This window comes from Balaenoptera ricei, chromosome 5 (assembly GCF_028023285.1).
Source record: "Balaenoptera ricei isolate mBalRic1 chromosome 5, mBalRic1.hap2, whole genome shotgun sequence".
NCBI classification, from domain to species: domain Eukaryota; kingdom Metazoa; phylum Chordata; class Mammalia; order Artiodactyla; family Balaenopteridae; genus Balaenoptera; species Balaenoptera ricei.
The window spans coordinates 81,225,563-81,246,102 of record NC_082643.1 but is presented as its reverse complement, the minus strand read 5'-3'; the positions used below and the strand labels follow the sequence as shown (position 1 = coordinate 81,246,102).

At 36.4% G+C, this 20,540-nt stretch overlaps 1 protein-coding gene across 3 annotated transcripts in view; it reads right to left on the bottom strand.

Annotated features, from left to right (window-relative positions):
• The window catches only part of ARAP2 (ArfGAP with RhoGAP domain, ankyrin repeat and PH domain 2), a 216,130-nt gene that overhangs the window by 136,469 nt on the left and 59,121 nt on the right, over nucleotides 1-20,540 (bottom strand). For all 3 annotated transcript variants that reach the window (XM_059923215.1, XM_059923216.1, XM_059923218.1), the window contains 2 exons: nucleotides 20,333-20,453; nucleotides 6,441-6,619 (listed from right to left, as the gene is read on the bottom strand). In XM_059923215.1, the coding sequence (XP_059779198.1) occupies nucleotides 6,441-6,619; nucleotides 20,333-20,453 (300 nt within the window). The remainder of the gene's footprint in view (nucleotides 1-6,440; nucleotides 6,620-20,332; nucleotides 20,454-20,540) is intronic.

The window sequence follows — 20,540 nt, the reverse complement described above, 5'->3', positions numbered from 1 at the left end:
GGAATGAGTCTCTTGCTATACCCCGATTTGAGAATGTTTAACCAAGTGAATGTAGTTAAAGCCTCAATGCCACAATTATCATTAAATGGATATACAAACCCACCAAGCAAGACATCTGGTTGTAATGAATTCCCTAATATTAACATGATATTCAAAAACTCATCAGGAAAAGATGGGAGACTGGCTGTCAGGACAACATAACAAATGGAAACCAAAGTCAATTATCTTAAATTCACCTCATATCTATTTGCAGAAATTCCGTTCAAGTAGCAGTACCATATATATAACACTACATATATATACCTGAGGGTATGTTCATAGTTCATTACCTATCTAAAATTTTAAAAATACTGGTTTATATACTACACCCACATCATTTCAAGATAAATAAATGTATAAAAATAATTATTTTTCAGAATACAGAAAGTCTATTAGCTTTGAACTGGAAAAAAACACACAATTTATTTCTATAAACAAAATTTCTATGCAACAAAAATTAACTGAAAAGGCTTCCATGGTGGCGCAGTGGTTAAGAATCTGCCTGCCAATGCAAGGGACACGGGTTCGAGCCCTGGCCCAGGAAGATCCCACATGCCGGAGCAAGTAAGCCCATGTGCCACAACTACTGAGCCTGAGCTCTAGAGCCAGCAAGCCACAACTACTGAGCCCACATGCCACAACTACTGAAGCCTGCGCACCTAGAACCCGTGCTCCGCAACAAGATAAGCCACGACAATGAGAAGCCCGCACACAGAAACGAAGACCCAACACAGCCAAAAATAAATAAATAAGTAAATAAAAATTAACTGAAAAGTGAAAAATAAGCAACAGCTTAGAAAAACAGTTGCAGAAAATATGACACGAAGATAAATATCTATATTATATGAAGAGCTTAAGGAAATTGTCAGAAGTGACAATATAATTCCAGTAAATAAATAGGAAAAAATGAAAAGAGAATTCATAAAGAAGAAAATAATATTAAGAGAAAAATTTTTTTCAAATATAAACTCTCTAGTCATGAAAACAGCTGTTAATGACTATTAATTCAACCATTTCGGGCACAACAGTGAATAAAGTAAATTGTCACAGCCTTAATTTGGGAATATAAAAATTATAACACTTTTAAAGTTAAAATCAAACTGGTACCTATTCATGTACCTAACAGCATTTTAAATATAAACAATTCTTTAGAAAAGGGTCATAGGAATTCTTGTCCAAAAAGCAAATCTAAAAGAAAGAAAAGGCTACAAACAGAAGGCTCTCAGAAATCTCATTTATTTATCACGATGTGTTACTCCATCAGAAGGTAAGATCCTAAAGAGCAGGGACCTTGTGGGTTACCAGTGAGCCCCTAGTGCCTGGAGCAGCACCCAGGAATGAAGAGGTACCCAATAAACTGCTGTAAAACAGATGAATAAATACAGAAACACAGTGAACTGTAATCAAACTCTATTACACAACTCATTTTATACAGAGTTGAAGTAACAATGTGGAAAAACTGTCATAATTATAATATATTGCAGGCATATAAACATAAGCAGAAACAAGGAAGAGAAGAAAATATGCAAAAATTAAACACATGGGGAGTGGGCTGTGAGATGGTGTAAGCATTTAAAGGGATAACATTTAATTTATATAATAGCACCACAGTGTTTTTCAACTGAGCAATTAGGTAAAGAATTTTAGTATCTATTTTTACTTTGCCATCTTCCTCTCTAACAAATGTTTTTACATATCTCTTCATAGTTCTATTCTGCCTCTTATAGCCCATCTGGAAAAACAAAAAAACAAAAAACAAAAAACCCTAACATTCCCTAAGGCATTTCTCCTGCTCAGAAGCTACTTCAAGTTAGTTTCAACAATACGCTAATAAATGAAAGGGAAAGAAAGAGATTTAAAACAAGTAAATCTTTGAACTGAGCAACTGAGAAAATGAAAAGTCCATGTTAACTGCATAGAGTTTAGACCTGGCAGTGTACTGTTGATGAGAACGTGCAGACTGGCATCTTCCTTGCTGTTATCATGCCACTTTTCTTAAAAAATAAAGAATTTCAAAAATAAGACCATAGTTATGATAGTCTATGCTAATAGCTATTTTAACTTAGAAAATATAAGTTCTTGATTCAGTAGAAGGGATAGATCCAGAAAAAAATGAAAGAATTACTGCAAATATATCTGTACGGATGCTTGACATGGAATATTAAGGACACCTATTGGAAGTAGAGGAAAAGCACTAGAAAAGATAAACAATAATCCACAAAGTTAGAGTAAATTTCCAGACATACACACAGAGTTAAAGGAACTTATGGGAAATAACATTTTCAAATTGTTTTTCAAACACTTTCCTGTATGCCAATTTTGCAAATGGAGTTTTAATTTTTCCAATAGATCACGCTCTGGTAACAAAAGTTTGTATGCAGAAAAAGGAATTAAGCAGTTATCATATAATTTATAAGCTGAAAAATTTAAATTTTATATAAAAATTGAGATTGTAGGAAAAAACCCCAAAACAGTAGCTATAGTTTAGAACCATACACAAGTTATTAGTAATAGTTTTTCAAAACTATTTAAAAAGTTATTACCACTAAAAAATGATTTTCTTAAATTTCCACTTAAACATTTGCACATTTCAAAGTGTTTGATCAGGAAAAAGACACACTTCCAAGTGAAAGTTAACCTCAAAAAGAGGTATAACAACCCCAAGATTAGGGATGATGAACTAAAAGCAGCACTCAGTGCTGTCACAGGAGATCTTCACACATTTTCCATCTCCAGAAATATCTCGTTTCTTTAGCTGGATGCTTATCATTTTTAAAGAAGAAAAACCCATAAAGCAGTGATTTACTGTGTATGGTTTTTGCATCAGCAGTCACTGAGTCAACTGGGATGCTTTATAGGAATACAGATTCAAACCCCTGTCCCCAGAAATAAGTCAATGGGTCTGGAATGAGCCCAGATATCTGGAATTTTAACATGCAACTTACATAATGGCCTTAGAGACAGTAATCCAACTCTCTTCTTCACATCATGCCATTCAAACCAGAAGAGATTAGCTTAATTATCTGAGCCAATCAGTAGCAGAGCAAGAAGGAAAACCCAGAACGGCTACAGCCCAGTCCAATCTTCTTTGCTCTAAATAAGCTTCCAATCTTCCATTTTAATAACTCTTCAACACATGCTGCAGCAGTTACCCTTCCACCTCTATCCACTGTTTGTTTACTTCCTCTGGAGAAACTTCCAAAGTAAATTAGTAAAACTATGTATAAATAGAGGCAAGAAAAATGAAAATAGTTCATATGTGAGGGGGATGTAGGTCAGTTTTATTTTTTATTTTATTTATACTGTAAGTTATGTGGGCAATAAAAATCACTATTTTAATTTTTTTTAAACTAAGCTTTGATTCTTGGACTTAAATTAGATGCAATACAAATTAAGATACAGAGATTCAAATCTAACACCTCTTACATTTTTACGATTAGTTTTTTTTTTCTATCATTTAAAAAAAACCATAAGATTACTTCATGTGTTGTGTGTATAAAAGTTTTAGAAGTTACATCTAACTATTTTACTATCTTTTAGTGCTTTTCCTAAAACACTAGCTTAAAGCCCTCTGTATTCAGAAGGACTCCTTATTTAGCCTGTCACCCAAGTTCTTTCCACAGTCTGCTCAACCACGTAAGAAAACCCATGAGCAACTTTCCTCTGGAGAGAAAGACATATACAAGGATGTAAAAATAGATGAAACTGGAATGGTATGTCAGGGTCTAAACATGAAGGGCCTTCCTTAATTTATCCATCTGGTCTTGAGCCAACTAATTCTTTAAGACTTGACTCAAGATCAAGTGCCTTAAGACTTGGCTCTATATAATACAATGCAATTTTTTTTTTAAGACCACATATACAAACAACAGTATGCACTTTTTAAGGGTGCACATACGGGCATGTTAAAGCATTGAAAACAGACTTGAAATATACATTCATCAAACATAGGTTTACTTCTCAAAAGATGAGGAGGGGTCCAGCATAAATGCTTTAATTCTTAAGGAGATAATATTGATTAGTTGTATATGGAAGTGTTTCTAATTCCCAGACTACATTAGATGCCCTTTTTGCCCTTCTCTGTAACTTCTGCACAAGTCTAATAAAGCACGGAGCTCACCATCCACCATAAATGCTGACTTGTCTGACTTTTCCTCCTGGAAGGTAAGACTGTGTTCTCCTCAGTAAACACATCATTTTTAGAGTGCCTGACATGGTATACAATGTTTACTGAATGCACACTCTGAACCTCCTAGGCAACTAAGTTATTCAAGGAAAGAATTCTTAGTCTATTTCTAAAAGGTCACAAGCCAGAAATTTTCTTTTCAACATACACTTTAAAAAGACACTTTGATATAGTGGCTAAGAAGCTAGGCTTAGAGTTATAAAGTTCTTGTTTTAAATTAAACTCTGCAGGATGAACTGTAATCCTTAAACAAGTTATTTAATTGCCATTCTCCTCATCTATAAAACATGGATGAGAATATCTTCCTCCTACATTTGTGGGGAAGATTAAAAGGGAATGTTTATAAATGAATTAGCACAGTACCTGGTACCTAACATATGGTGGTCATTATTATGCTCTTCATGCTCAATTATTATTAAAGCAAGAATTTCTTTTTTTTTCTTTTTTTTTTTTTTTTTATTGTTGGAGTGCAGGATTGCCAGCCTGTGACTTTTTATAGCTACTTTTATTTTTTTTTATTTATTTATTTTATTTTTGGCTGTGCTGGGTCTTCGGTTCGTGCGAGGGCTTTCTCTAGTTGCGGCAAGTGGGGGCCACTCTTCATCGCGGTGCGGGGACCGCTCTTCATCGCGGTGCGCGGGCCTTTCACTATCGCGGCCCCTCCCGTTGCGGGGCACAGGCTCCAGATGCGCAGGCTCAGTAGTTGTGGCTCACGGGCCCAGCTGCTCCGTGGCATGTGGGATCTTCCCAGACCAGGGCTCGAACCCGTGTCCCCTGCTTTAGCAGGCAGATTCTCAACCACTGCGCCACCAGGGAAGCCCAAAGCAAGAATTTCTAATAATTTTTTGCTAACCAGAAAGTATTAATAAAACTTTAAAAACATATACTTTTAGAGGATAAGATAAACCCAGACAATCTAGCTAATGTAAATAATGAAACTAGTAATTGGAAGTCCATCAGGTCTGTGCAAATAAAAAATGAATACCTCAATTAATTTGGCAGAGTAACTTCCATTCTGATACATGCAAATTTTGCATTTTTAACCTTATTCCAATTTTTTTTTAAGTTTTAAGCATCTTCGCAGACTGAAAATGTTCATATTCAATTCATACACATTATTAAGCTGTACATCACCACCCTTCTTGAGGAATATGCTAACTCTCTCCACGTTATTAATATACCAACAGTGCTCAATGATGCCTTCCACAGTTAATTGGCTAAGAAATCTTATCCTTAAAAATGTAATTAATAAATCCACACTGAAGTTCAGAGGATGCCTTGGATAAAGATCTATAGTTAATTTTTTTGAAACTACTGTTTGTTTTGAGTTGCTGTCTCTATCTTCTGTTATGAAAAATGTCAGCATTTATATTTCACTTTATCGTAACCCATTATAATTTATCACAAAATAAGTTCATGTTAGATTGGATATCCAAAACACCCTGCTTAATTCCACAAATAATGACTAAGTATCTAATACATTCTAGGCTGAAAGATTAAAAATTCATTCCTAAAAAAGGATAAGAAAATAATTTTCTTATACATATTAAAAACCAGGTATGTTAGAGAAGAAGAAGTCTACAGAATCAAATGTAGTTAACAGAATTTGTTAAAACTAACATCAGTCTCCTCAAAACATTTAAATTCTCTACTGAGTCCTTTGATGTTAACAAATTTAATATCCCAACAATCTATCTTATTTATATATGTGATATGTGTGTGTATGCATGCGTGTATATGTGTGTATATCAATCACTTGCCTCTTGTCAATTATCTCCTCGGCAAGCAACATATCTACTCCAAAAAAACCAACAAAAACAAAACCAAAAAAAACCCCAAATCCTGTAAACTCAAGAAAATGTTACCTGTGCCTACTCTATAATTTTCTGTCACAAAACAAAAGAAATAACAACAGGTGCAGAACGAGGTCTATTCAACAACGGCGGTAATGGTTAATTGGTTCTTAATTATTCTCTCATGTAGTTTGTAATGTTACTTCAGCTAAGAATACTTTTCAAAAATTAATTTTCATGATTCTATTTCCTCAGTTCCTTCAAAGGGTGATGTCCAGTCTCAAATTTGATGTAGATTACCTTCCTGATGCTGGTGGAACTGAGAAAATTCAGTCTAACAAACAAAGCACTGTTGTTAATGTAGTTTTGTCATGTTTGTAATGTAAGGAACCACAATTTGCAATCACTGTAACGTAGCTCACCTGTTCATTTTTGCAAAGCCACACACTGTTTCCACTTAACACAGTAAAAATTTTAGCTTTATAGCCTCTCAGTTCAAGATATCCACATTTCTCAGGTGCAACAGCTCCTTGAGACTGCGAGGAAAGGGCCTGTAACTTCAGTGCATTTAACAGTACGCTGATCCAGTCATTTCTCTCCTCTGAAAATAGACAGGAGAAAATACATATGCTTAGTAAGTTATAAACACATACAAATGTGGAAAGAGATTGACTTTCTCTGGAACAGATCATTTACAGATTCTTTCCCAGAACCACAATCTAAATGCTACTGTCAGCAAGGCAAATGGCTCAATTTTGTTAGGGAAAAGAAATAACACTTATTAGTCATTCCTTGGCATCCACAGGAGATTGGTCCCAGGACCCACAGCAGATACCAAACTCTGCAGATGTTGAAGTCCCTTACAGTCAGTCAGCCCTCTGCATCCTCAGGTTCATCAACTGACGGTTCCACCAACCAGGGATCAAAAATGTCCTCAGATGTGGAAATCAAGGATATGGAGGGCTGACTGTACTCAGATGTCCTGTAACCAATATCACTGGCTTCACCTGGCAGCTAATAGAAATGCAAGATCCTAGACCCCCTCCAGACCTGATGAATCAGAATCTTCATTTTAAGAAGATCTCCAGATGATGTGTATCCATGTTAACATCTAAGTAGCATTCTGTTAGATTATTCATGAGATTGGATTGTCTCTTTTAATATAAGAAAGTAATATGCCTACTGAACAGGTAACAGATTGTACCCAGCAACGCAGTTACTAAAATATCCAGAAAAGCTTACTTTCTAACAGGCACTTGGAATCTACTCAAGAGTGTTCTTGCCTTGATATTCACTCACCCATTCCATTCACTAACAATAGTATCTTCATCTGTTGAATTAAAACTTAGTTCTCTCACTCTTTCCACAAAGTGACCTTCAACTATGTACAACACATTGTGTTACAGGCATAGGAATTCGATCCAGTCCCCAAAGAGCAATCAAAGCTATAAGTCAAGTTTGATATGAACACATAATGGAACACAGATTACTATAAATGTCATACAAAATGTATCAAATAATGTATGAGTCAATTCAATGGAGGTAAGTGATTTGCTGAAGGTCATATAGCACGTTAGTATTAAAATTAGAAGAATCAAATGTTTTAATTCTCAGACAATTGTCCTCGGCACTATGAGAAAAAAAAAAAAAAAAAAAGGATATTTGTGCGAGCTCTTGAGGATGAGGAGCAATTTAAAAGACAAAACTGGAGTTTGGGAGGAGGATGAGCAAAACAGAATTCTAAACAGAGGAAACACAAGACCAAAGGCGGAAACAACAAACATCTGCTCAGGGACTAATTTATGAATGAGCATATTTATAATTTTGAACTCACAAAGAAATAATGGGAAATATGGCTAGAGATCCTACAGTGCCTAGGTGAGGAATTTGGTCTTTATTATGGAGGCAAAAGAAAACCATTTCAAAATTCTTGGCAAGAAAGGGACATGATTCAGATGACAGACCAAACTGGAAGCTTGGAGGTCAGGAATAAGGCAATAGAGACTTAAAGTATACAGTGAAAAGGGAAACATATGAAGAGTCAAGATATTAAGGAGAGTAAAAAATAGCTGTGGTTTTGAATATGTTTGACAGGTGCTCACCAAAAAATGAATTAATTACTCAGAATAAAAGGTAGCTGGGTATCATGAATCGACCAAAGAAGGTAGAAGGTTGTATTAACAGAACCACCTGAGGTTTTCAGCTCCCTGGCATGAGCATCCAGGCAGACTGATAGCAATATGTGAATGAAGGTAATCTATACAAGGGAAGATGCATGCCAGTGGATAAATGTTTAATGTAAAAGGAGAAGAAATGGTATACCCCTGAGGTATAACTGATTCTAGGAGGCTAGAAAATGGGCCAGCAAAAAACAAATGGAAAAGTGATTATTAAGGTAAAAAGGAAAAAACAAACAAAACAGACTAAATTCCAGGTAGGAAACTTTTTTGAGAAGGAAAGAGTAAGCAGGACCCAAGCTTGGGAAATTGCCTGGTATCTCAGATCCTTCTAAGACAGGTCTGGTTAGAGGTAACGTCATTGTGGATTGAAATAAGTCTCCATATTAGACTTGCTTACATTCCAGCATGGATCCAGAGTTATTTTACAATACAAGTCTTAATTTTTAAAGTATCTTCATTCTTTCTCACCTTGAAAACTACTAAAACCAGTTAGTTGTGTCTTTAATGACCAAGGGCAAAGTATTTATTAAAAACTCATTCAACAATATTTTATTGCAGGTATTACATAATCCTCAATAAGTGTTTGTTCCTATATATCAGGATGAAATATTTCTCAAGTTTCCCCAGCATCATTATAAAGTAAAAGACATGAAAGTATTCAGGTAACTAAGCCTATGTCAATACACAGTAGCCACTCTACATTTTACATCTACACAAACAGACTGCACTGTAATAATTTATTACATTTTCAGTAACAGCAAAAGACCTTCCACTCTACTTGGTGATTACTTGTGATCATTAAGTACACACAAGATATTCCTGCCAAGTAAATGGTATATAATGTTTTCTGTTTGTTTATGTTAATCCATATAAATCACTGACTTTGAAATGTAGGTCATAATTTAATGAACGGGGCCAAAGTGATTGTGGTTTCCAGACTACTATTAGCATATATCTCAGTTTGTCAGGAAATAATTTGAAACTGGCAATTGCATTAACTGTTGGACTTAAGTATATTATGGCTGCATCTCAACAAATGGTGCCCTTATAGCCTAGAAGAATTCTCTAGCTCCTGAGGGCCTCATTTACTAATAGGAAGTAAACAGTCATGAAGAACAGGATTGAATAGTAACATTCGGTTTATATTTAATTACCCATACCAATGGAGATAAACAGTGATACAGACAATTCAAACACAATGAAAGAGATTACAAGTGTCACTGGTATTTGGCTTTGCACAGTGTGCACACTTGAACATGGGGAACATGCTCTGACAAGTCACAATATTCCAAAACAAATAATGATTTCCCCTTGGGCAAAGGCAAAGCTGGATACTAAGCTGGCTTTTGCCTGCTCTTCACACCAAGACACTTTTATTCTTTCCAATAACAAGTGTTTATTGAGCATCTATTTTGATCTTAGCACTGTGCTAAGCACTATTCCCTCTAAGAATATGCTCTGATGTTGATATATCTTTGCTCAGAGTAGAGCATTCCAGGCTGGAAAAAGAAAAAAAGGAGCTAGCAATCCCCTCAAACCTCAAATTATTTCTTGAGGTTTTCAGGAATGCCAACTCAGAGTGTACAAATCAAAAAAAACAGGTTATAAAAAATGAACAGGAGAGACTTAACATCCTCTGGACTACTGGATTTAGCACTAGGCAAATTCATTGGTAAAGAAGGATTGATTATAGGAGGGGTTACTACACAAGTGCCATGTAAAACATTAATAAAAGAATCTAACAAAGTTTGGATGTACTCTTAACTTTTGATATAATATAACCTAACTAAAGATTCCTCAGTGTAACCCATGATCAATATTAGAGAAGGAATTATTACACACCAGTGTTGTTCTTGAAATTGATAATGATTCATTCATACAAATGTCTACTGAGAGCCTACTATGTTCTAAGCCCTATTCTGAATACCAGGAATGAAGCAGTGAGCAAGACAGATCATGGCCTTACTCTCCAGAAAGTTACACTCTTGTGAAAGGAGGAAGGCAATAAAATGTAGACATATATTATACGGTGACAAGTGCAATGGGATAAAATAAAGCACAGGATGAGGGGCACAGAAAATGCTATTTTATATAGGGTAATAGAAAAAGGCTCAGAAAGAAGGTGATGGTTAAGCAAAAGCCTAAAGGAAGTGGAAGTGATGGAGCAAGTTAGGAGGAGGACTGGAGGAAGAGCCTTCCGGGATACAGAAAACAGAAAGTGCCAAGGCCAAGGCAACAGCAGATTTGGCATGCTCACAGGACAAGAGACCCCTGTAGCTGCAATGCAGTGAATGAGGTAGAGCACAGAAGGAAACAAGGACAGAGAGACCAGGGCCAGATCATGCATGGACTCTGGACATCACAGTACTTCACTCTCAGTGAGCTGGAAACATGACAGAGCATCTGAAATAAACTGACAGGACCTGACTTTCCTGTTGAAGGATCGCTCTGACAACCGTACTGAAAATATGCCTGCAGTCGATCAAGGGAGGTTGTGACAATCATAAAGATAGAAATGGTGGCTTGTAGGAGAGAGACGGCGGTGGAGGTGCTGACAGTTGGTCAGAACCCCGACATATTTCCAAAGTCAAACTGGTAAGATTTGCTGATGGCCTGGATGTGAGCGAGGTAGGAACAGAGTTGATGATGATGCCAAAGTTTGTGGCCTATTAAATTATGATAGGAAATCAAAGTACACAACAGAGAACTTCCAACTCCCCTGGCTCTTCCTCCAGATAGCAAATGTTCCACGCCTTGCTCCTTTTTTTTTTTAATAAATTTATTTATTTTATTTATTTATCTTCGGCTGCATTGGGTCTTCCTTGCTGCGCGCAGACTTTCTCTAGTTGGGGCGAGCAGGGGCTACTCTTCGTTGTGGTGCGTGGGCTTCTCATTGCAGTGGCTTCTCTTGTTGCGGAGCACGGGCTCTAGGCACGCAGGCTTCAGTAGTTGTGGCACGTGGGCTCAACAGTTGTGGCGCACGGGCTTAGCTGCTCCACAGCATGTGGGATCTTCCCGGGCCAGGGATCGAACCCGTGTCCCCTGCACTGGCAGGCGGATTCTTAACCACTGTACCACCAGGGAAGTCCCCTAGCTTCTAAAAACAAGGAAGATTTCAAAACAGGCAAGTCTGTTTGCCCAAAACAAGTAAGGGAGTAAGGGGGATTTATGTTTCTTATCCCAAATTCCCAAGCGTTCTTAAAAAAAAAAAAAGAAAAGAAAAAAGCTTTGCAGTTTCATAGCTGTCACTGGAGGGCTGTATGATGTTGTACAGAAACAAAATGAAGAGAATGACTCACTTGCCTATCTCCCAGGTTCTAGAACTAGCAAGGTAGACAGAAACATGGGATCTGCAGCTGAGGGCTGGTACTGAAAATGGCCCTCGAAAGGGAATGACCACTCAGAATTCTTTTTTTTTTTTTTAATTGAAGTATAGTTGATTTACAATGCTGTGCCAATCTCTGCTGTATAGCAAAGTGATTCAGTTATACATATATATACATGCTTTTTTTAATATTCTTTTCCATTATGGTTTATCCCAGGAGATTAGATATAGTTCCCTGTGCTATACAGTAGGACCTTGTTGTTCATCCATGCTATATATAATAGTTTGCAGTTGCTAATTCCAAACTCCTAATCCTTCCCTCCCTCAACCCCCTCACCCTTGGCAAACACAAGTTTGATCTCTATGTCTGTATGTTTCTGTTTTGTAGATAGGTTCATTTGTGCCATATTTTAAATTCCACATATAAGTGATATCATATGGTATTTGTCTTTCTCTTTCTGACTTACTTCACTTAGTATGATAATCTCTAGTTGCATTCATGTTACTGCAAATGGCATTATTTTGTTCATTTTTATGGCCGAGTAGTATTACATTGTATATTTGTACAACATCTTTTTATGCATTCATTGGTTGATGGACATTTAGGTTGTTTCCATGTTTTGGCCATTGTGAATAGTGCTGCTATGAACATTGGGGTGCATGTATCTCTTTGAATTATAGTTTTGTCCAGGTATATGCCCAGGAGTGGGATGGTTGGATCATATGGTAATTCTATTTTTAGTTTTCTGAGGAACCTCCATACTGTTTTGCATACTGCCTACACCAACTTACATTCCCACCAACAGTGTAGAAGGGTGCCCTTTTCTCCACACCCTCTCCAGCATTTGTTATCTATAGACATTTTAATGATGGCCATTCAGACCAATGTGAGGTGTACCTCATTATAGTTTTGACTTGCATTTCTCTAATAATTAGTGATGTTGAGCATCTTTTCATGTGCCTACTGGCCATCTGTATGTCTTCTTTGGAAAAATGTCTATCAAGGTCTTCTGCCCATTTTTTGAACGGGTTTTTTGTTTTTTGTCATTGAGTTGTATCAGCTGTTTGTGTATTTTGGAGATTAAGCCTTTGTCGGTTGCATCATTTGCAAATATTTTCTCCCATTTTGTAGCGGTTTTTTTTGGTTTGGTTTGGTTTGGTTTGTTTGTTTGTTTTATGGTTTCCTTTGCTGTGCTTGCAGGTTTGAATAGGTGCCATTTGCTTTTTTTTTTTTTTTTATTTCTATTGCCTTGGGAGACTGACCTAAGAAAACATTGGTACAATTTATGTCAGAGAATGTTTTGCTTATGTTCTCTTCTAGGAGTTTTATGGTGTCATGCCTTATGTTTAAGTCTTTAAGCCATTTTGAGTTTATTTTTGGACCACTCAGAATTCGTAAGCCTTCTAACTATGAGAACTGCCCACTGAAAATGTGACATCACCTGTTTTTTAAAGTAACACAACACCTGTGTGACTACAGGTGCCAAGGGCATACAGACTAACTGAAGGATCATTAGCTGTTACAACCCTCTGAGCAATTCCAGCAATTCTGCTTGAGGACATAAAGGAATCAGATTAAATTTTCTAGTTGAGGAAAAGAATTTTAAAGATGTTATTATTTCAATAAAATTAACTTTCAAGTAAGAAAATAACAATATTTTCACAAGGAAATCCAGGGGAATTGAAGCCTTAGAAAGTTTGTGGGGAAAAGACGCCAAATTGTAATCTTCTCTTAGCAACACCAGTGGACAATGCAGCATTTTTGAAATCTTGACACTGGTTTCAGGGGAGACAAAGGGAGCTGTGTATTTAGGTCACTCAGAACCTTTTCACCAAAAATGAAGAATTCATCTCTGTTACGATGTCAAACTACTGCCCCTTTCTGTTCTAAACTTTGATTTTGCTTCTTGATTAGATTGAAGCAAAGTTTAATTAGGCTTAAAGTTCATTAAGTCAAGTTTTTCATAAGCCACTATGGTTGATTTCTCAGTGTCCACCAAATAAAGATTAACCAACCATTTGTATACATGGGAGGAGGAATAAAATAAGAACTTAATAAAATACATATAGTATCTTGTTGAAGGTTCCATACTAAATATATAGACACATGTGCCATTTACATATATATACATATACACATACATACACACACACATACACCCTTATACACTTATCTTTAAAAATGTGAGTTGTTACTGTGTAAAAATGACTTTCAATGAGAACAACATATTCATTAATTCTATGTTGACAGTCTCAGTTTTCACTGAAGCAGTATTTTCATGGTTTCAAAAATTAAAGACCTAAGACTTATTTAACAAACAATAATTCATACTAAGGTTCATGAAATTCTTATACTAAGTTTTTTTTTTCGTTTAATAGATCTTTATTGGAGTATAATTGCTTCATAATACTGTGTTAGTTTCTGTTGTACACCCAAGTGAATCAGCTATATGCATACACATGTCCCCGTATCCCCTCTCTCTCGAGCCTCCCTCTCATCCTCCCTGTCCCACCCCTCTAGGTCACCACAAAGCACTGACCCGACCTCCCTGCGCTATGCTGCTGCTTCCCACCAGCCAACTATTTTACACTCAGTAGTGTATATATGTCAATGCTACTCTCACTTCGCCCCAGCTTCACCCTCCCACCCCATGTCATCAAGTCCATTCTCTATGTCTACCTCTTTATTCCTGCCTTGCAACTAGGTTCATCAGTACCATTTTTTTTCTTAGATTCCATATATATGTGTTAGCACATGGTATTTGTTTTTCTCTTTCTGACTTACTTCACTCTGTATAACACTCTAGGTCCTTCCACCTCACTACAAATAACTCAATTTCATTTCTTTTTATGGCTGAGTAATATTCCACTGTATATATGTGCCACACCTTCTTTATCCATTCATCTGTCAATGGACATTTAGGTTGCTTCCACGTCCTGGCTATTGTAAATAGTGCTGCAATGAACACTGTGGTATGTGTCTCTTTTTGAATTATGGTTTTCTCAGGGCATATGCCCAGTAGTGGGATTGCTGGGTCATATGGTAGTTCTATTTTTAGTTTTTTAAGGAACCTCCATACTGTTTTCCATAGTGGTTGCATCAATTTACATTCCCACCAACAGTGCAGGGGGGTTTCCTTTCCACCACACCCTTTCTTGTATTTATTGTTTCTAGATTTTCTGATAATGGCCATTCTCACCAGCATGAGGTGATACCTCATTGTAGTTTTGATTTGCATTTCTCTAATAATTAGTGATGTTGAGCATCTTTTCATGTGCCTCTTGGCCATCTGTATGTCTTCCTTGGTGAAATGTCTTTAGGTCTTCTGCCCATTTTTTAACTGGATTGTTTGTTCTTTTGCTATTGAGCTCCATGAGCTATTTATATATTTTGGAGATTAATCCTTTGTCTGTTGATTCGTTTGCAAATAGTTTCTCCCATTCTGAGGGTTGTCTTTTTGTCTTGTTTATGCTTTCTTTGCTGTGCAAAAGCTTTTAAGTTTAATTAGGTCCCATTTGTTTATTTTTGTTTTTATTTCCATTTCTCTAGGAGGTGGGTAAAAAAAGATCTTGCCGTGGTTTATCTCAAAGAGTGTTTTTCCTATGTTTTCCTCTAAGACTTTTATAGTGTCTGGTCTTATATTTAGGTCTTTAATCCACTTGGAGTTTATTTTTGTGTATGGTGTTAGGTAGTGTTCTAATTTCATTCTTTTACATGTAGCTATCCAGTTTTCCCAGCACCACTTACTGAAGAGGCTGTCTTTTCTGCATTGTATGTTCTATCCTCCTTTGTCGTAAATTTGGTGACAATATGTGCGTGGGTTTATCTCTGGGCAGTCTATCCTGTACCATTGATCTATATTTCTGTTTTTGTCCCAGTACCATACTGTCTCGATTACTGTAGCTTTGAGGTGTAGTTTGAAGTTGGGGAGCCTGATTCCTCCAACTCCATTTTTCTTTTTCAGGATTGCTTTGGTTATTCGGGGTCTTTTGTGTTTCCATACGAATTGCAAAATTTTTTGTTCTAAGTCTGTGAAGAATGCCATTGGTAGTTTGACAGGGATTGTATTGAATCTGTAGATTGCTTTGGGTAGTATAGTCATTTTCACAATACTGATTCTTCCAATCCAAGAACATGGTATATTTCTTCATCTGTTTATGTCATCTTTGATTTCTTTCATCAGTATTTTATAATTTTCTGAGTACAAGACTTTTGTCTCCTTATGGAGGTTTATTCCTAGGTATTTTATTCTTTTTGTTGCAGTGGTAAACAGGAGTGTGTCCTTGATTTCTCTTTCTGATTTTTCATTTTTGGTGTATAGGAATGACAGAGATTTCTGTGCATTAATTTTATATCCTGCAACCTTAACCAAATTCATTGATTAGTTCGAGTAGTTTTCTGGTGGCATCTTTAGGATTTTCTATGTATAGTATCATGTCATCTGCAAACAGTGACAGTTTTATTTCTTTTCCAATTTGTATTCCTTTTATTTCTTTTTCTTCTCTGATTGTCATGGCTAGGACTTCCAAAACTATGTTGAATAAGAGTGACGAGAGTGGACATCCTTGTCTTGTTCCTGATCTTAGTGGAAATGCTTTCAGTTTTTCACCGCTGTGTATGGTGCTTGCTGTGGGTTTGTCATATATGGTCTTTATTATGTTGAGGTAGGTTCCCTCTGTGCCCATTTTCTGGAGAGTTTTCATCCATCATAAATGGATGTTGAATTTTGTCAGAAGCTTTTTCTGCATCTATTGAGATGATCATATGGTATTTATTCCTTAATTTGTTAATGTGGTGTATCACATTGTTTGATTTGCGTATATTGAAGAATGCTTGCATCCCTGGGATAAATTCACTTGATTATGGTGTATGATCCTTTTAATGTACTGTTGGATTCTGTTTGCTAGTATTTTGTTCAGGATTTTTGTATCTATGTTCATCAGTGATATTGGTCTATAATTTTCTTTTTTCATGATATCTTTTTCTGGTTTTGTATCAGGGTGATGGTGGCTTCATAGAATGAATTTAGGAGTGTTTCTCCCTCTGTAATTTTTTGGAAGAGTTTGAGAAGGACTGGTGTTAGCTCTTCTCTAAATGTTTGATAGAATTTGCCTGTGAAGCCATCTGGTCCTGGACTTTTGTTTGTTGGAAGATTTTTAATTACAGTTTCAATTTCATTGTGATAGGTCTGTTTATATTTTCTAATTCTTTCTGGTTCAGTCTTGGAAAATTGTACCTTTCTAAGAATTTGTCCATTTCTTCATGGTTGTCCATTTTATTGGCATATAGTTTTTTGCAGTATTCTCTTATAATCCTTTGTATTTCTGTGGTGTCAGTTGTGATTTCTCCTTTTCATTTCTAATTTTATTGATTTGCATCCTCTCCTTTTTTTTTCTTGATGAGTCTGTGCAAGGGTTTATTAATTTTGTTTATCTTCTCAAAGAACCAGCTTTTAGTTTTATTGATCTTTGCTATTGTTTTCTTTGTTTCTATTTCATTTATTTCTGATCTGATCTTGATCATGATTTCCTTCCTTCTACCGACTGTGGGTTTTCTTTGTTCTTCTTTCTCTAGCTGTTTTAAGTGTTGGGTTAGATTGTTTATTTGAGATTTTTCTTGTTTCTTCAGGTGAGATTGAATTGCTATAAACTTCCCTCTTAGAACTGCTTTTGCTGCGTACCATAGGTTTTGGGTTGTCGTGTTTTCATTGTCATTTGTTCCTATGTATTTTCTAACTTCTTCTTTGATTTCTTCAGTGATCTCTTCGTTATTTAGTAGTGCACTGTTTAGTCTCCATGTATTTATGTTTTTTAGTTTTTTGCCTGTAATTGATCTCCAGTCTCATAGCATTGTGGTCAGAAAAGATGCTTGATACGATTTCAATTTTCTTAAATTTTCTGAGGCTTTATTTGTGACACAAGATGTGATCTATCCTGGAGAATGTTCCATGTGCACTTGAGAAGAAAGTGTATTCTGCTGCTTTTGGGTGGAATGTTCTATAAATATCAATTAAATCTATGTGGTCTATTGTATCATTTAAAGCTTGTGTTTCCTTATTTATTTTCTGTTTGGATGATCTGTCCATTAGTATAAGTGGGGTGTTAAAGTCCCCTACTATTATTGTGTTACTGTCGATTTCTCCTTTCATGGTTGTTAGCATTTGCCTTATGTATTGAGGTGCTCCTATGTTGGGTGCATAAACATTTATAATTGTTGTATCTTCTTCTTGGATTGATTCTTTGATCATTATGTAGTGTCCTTCCTTATCCCTTGTAACAGTCTTTATTTTAAAGTCTATTTTTTCAGACACAAGTATTGCTACTCCAGCTTTCTTTTGATTTCCATTTGCATGGAATATCTTTTCCCATCCCTTCACTTTTAGTCTGTATGTGTCCCTAGGTCTGAAGTGGGTCTCCCCGGGATCGAGTGGGCCAGGCGATCGCCCTTGGCTCCTGTCTCGCTCCTCCTGGAGGGCCCCTCCTGCCTGCCTCTCCTGATCTCTGCGGCCTCAGGGGTGCCAATCCTGTCTGGCCTCCACTTCTCCTCCCCCCTCACTCACCCCACATCCTACCCGTTCACTTGGGGGTTCCTCCCATCTCCTTGGGCATCAGGGTCCCCCACCAGTGGTTGGCAGGCACCCTAGTTGTGGGGAGATGCTAACTCCATGTCTTCCCACACCGCCATCTTGATTCCACCCCCTCCATATACTAAGTTTACATCATAAAGATGAACTACATACCCCCGAGGGACTTACTGGTCCATTGTAGACATGTAATTTTTAAACATGTGTGGGTTGATACATTTTCTTTAAATAAAATGTGTCTGTTTAATTTGTAACTGCCACAAGTAAATATGGCTAAACAGATTTTCACACAAGTCGAAGCTTTATTATGTCTATCCTAAAATGCAGACTCTGTGGCATATGTGAATTTCCCTATGAGAAGCCAACGGGAAGAGGATAAGCACCTCAAAGAAACAGGCAATCAGCTTGGGCAGTGGAGACCAGAGCACAAGGACTGACCATTCTGATAGCCAGTCGAGAGGAGCAATGCCGTGTGTTTTAAGAAAATACAGAAAAAGAGAAACTGTGATTTCAAAAAAGAGTCTCATATCGAGTATCACAACTGTGGATAATTTTCTGAATTTCAGGCATTTGATTCATAATACATATGTCTATATCAAATACTCTAGGACAGGGGTTGGCAAACTTTTCTGTAAAGGGCCGGAGAGTAAATATCCCAGGCTTTCCTAGCCATACAGTCTGCAGCAACTACTCAGCACTGCCACTGAGGCACAGAAGCAGCCATAAGGCAACATAAATGAATGAGAGTGGCTGGGGTCTAATAAGATTGTACTTACGAAAACAAGCAGCAGGCCAGATTCAGGTTACAGGCCAGTTTACCAACCCCAGCTCTAGGCTACAGTTCTTGACATTTGTTTTTAAATAGCAAGTCAAGTGAGAAACACTTTTTACGTTACACCTGGGCAGTATATACATAGGTATGTTTCACACTAGGAGACTTACACTTACTGTAGGCAGTGCACTTTGATATTCCTTATTCTACTGTATTTTATATTTGTTTGGTTTTTGTTTTGTGGGACTTTGGGGGAACCATCAGAAACCACTACGCTGATCTCACAAATTGACAGTGAGTGACTCACAGTTTGAAAAAAATTTGCTGCAGTGTGAGCAGCAGTTGGGACTTATCCATTTACTGATTATCCCAAGTAATAATGGAAGCTTTTCAGTGACATACAGTATTTATTGAATGCTTTCCATGTGCCATGCATTGGCATATGTTCTAGGAATCCAGCAATTAAAAAAAAAAAAAAATTGCCCCATAATACCTAATATTGTTGTAGTTTATAAAAGGTAAATACTTACATGTGTAAAATAGGATAATAACTGTACTACCTACAAACCTCATGAGACTATTGGGAAAATGAAGGATTTAGCAAATATCACATATTCAGTAATTTTTCCATACCACTATTATTCAAATAATTAAGTACCAAGAAGTACTTTTTAAAATCAAGTTATCATCTTTACTAAAATAAAAGATGCTTTAAGTTAAAATTCTAATTCTTTAGTTAATGAAGATGGCCTTATTTACGTTATTTAAAAGTAGTACTGATATACTGAGAGTCAATCGAAGTTACAACAGAGAATTTTAATTTGCCTGTCTCTCCCTCCCCCATCTCCCCCACCCCAAAAAAAAGAGTCAGAGAAGATTTAAAGGTTTAGACTCCATCCACAAACCATGTGCCATCTTTAGATCAATTTTCACCATCAAGTGACCCACAGCAGATGATACAGGTGAAAAAAACTCAAGAAATATAAAAGATACTCCAAAATCTATATTAAAATGATTACCATGCCTGCTTGATCGTAAAAATAGGCCACACATAAACTTCATAAAACCAATGTTTTAGTTGTTAGAAAAATTATTTTTCCACATTGAATAACTATTTTGCATTATCAACAGCTAAAAGTGAGCTCCATAAGAGCAGAGATTTTTGTCTACTTTTCTTCACTGCTATATACCCCAAATTTAGAAGAGTCCTTGGCACTTAGTAGATTCGCACTAAATATTTGTTGCATGAAAGAACAGTGAACAAACAACAATGACCTGTCAATTTGTTTATGTTTTAATATAATGGCATTCAAAAAATTAATATAAAATGTAAATCATTTAGAAGTAACATATTTAAAGATTGCCTGACATTTCTGGCTTAACTGGTTTATTAAATCTTATGATTGGTCAGAAATTAATGTCTCTTTTTATAGGGATAAAGAAAGAATCTTACCTTCTTTTTCTACTCTAAAAACAAAAGTTCTTTGTGTTGTAACAACTTCAAATTTGTTGTCTCCTTGAACTCGTACCGTAGATATAGCAGAAAGGGGAATTATTCCTTTTGAATACTTCTCCTGTATTGGTTAGAGAAAAAGATCCATAAAGAAGAAACATTAAAATAAAATTCCCTTAAAAATAGAATGGCAAGGGGCTTCCCTGGT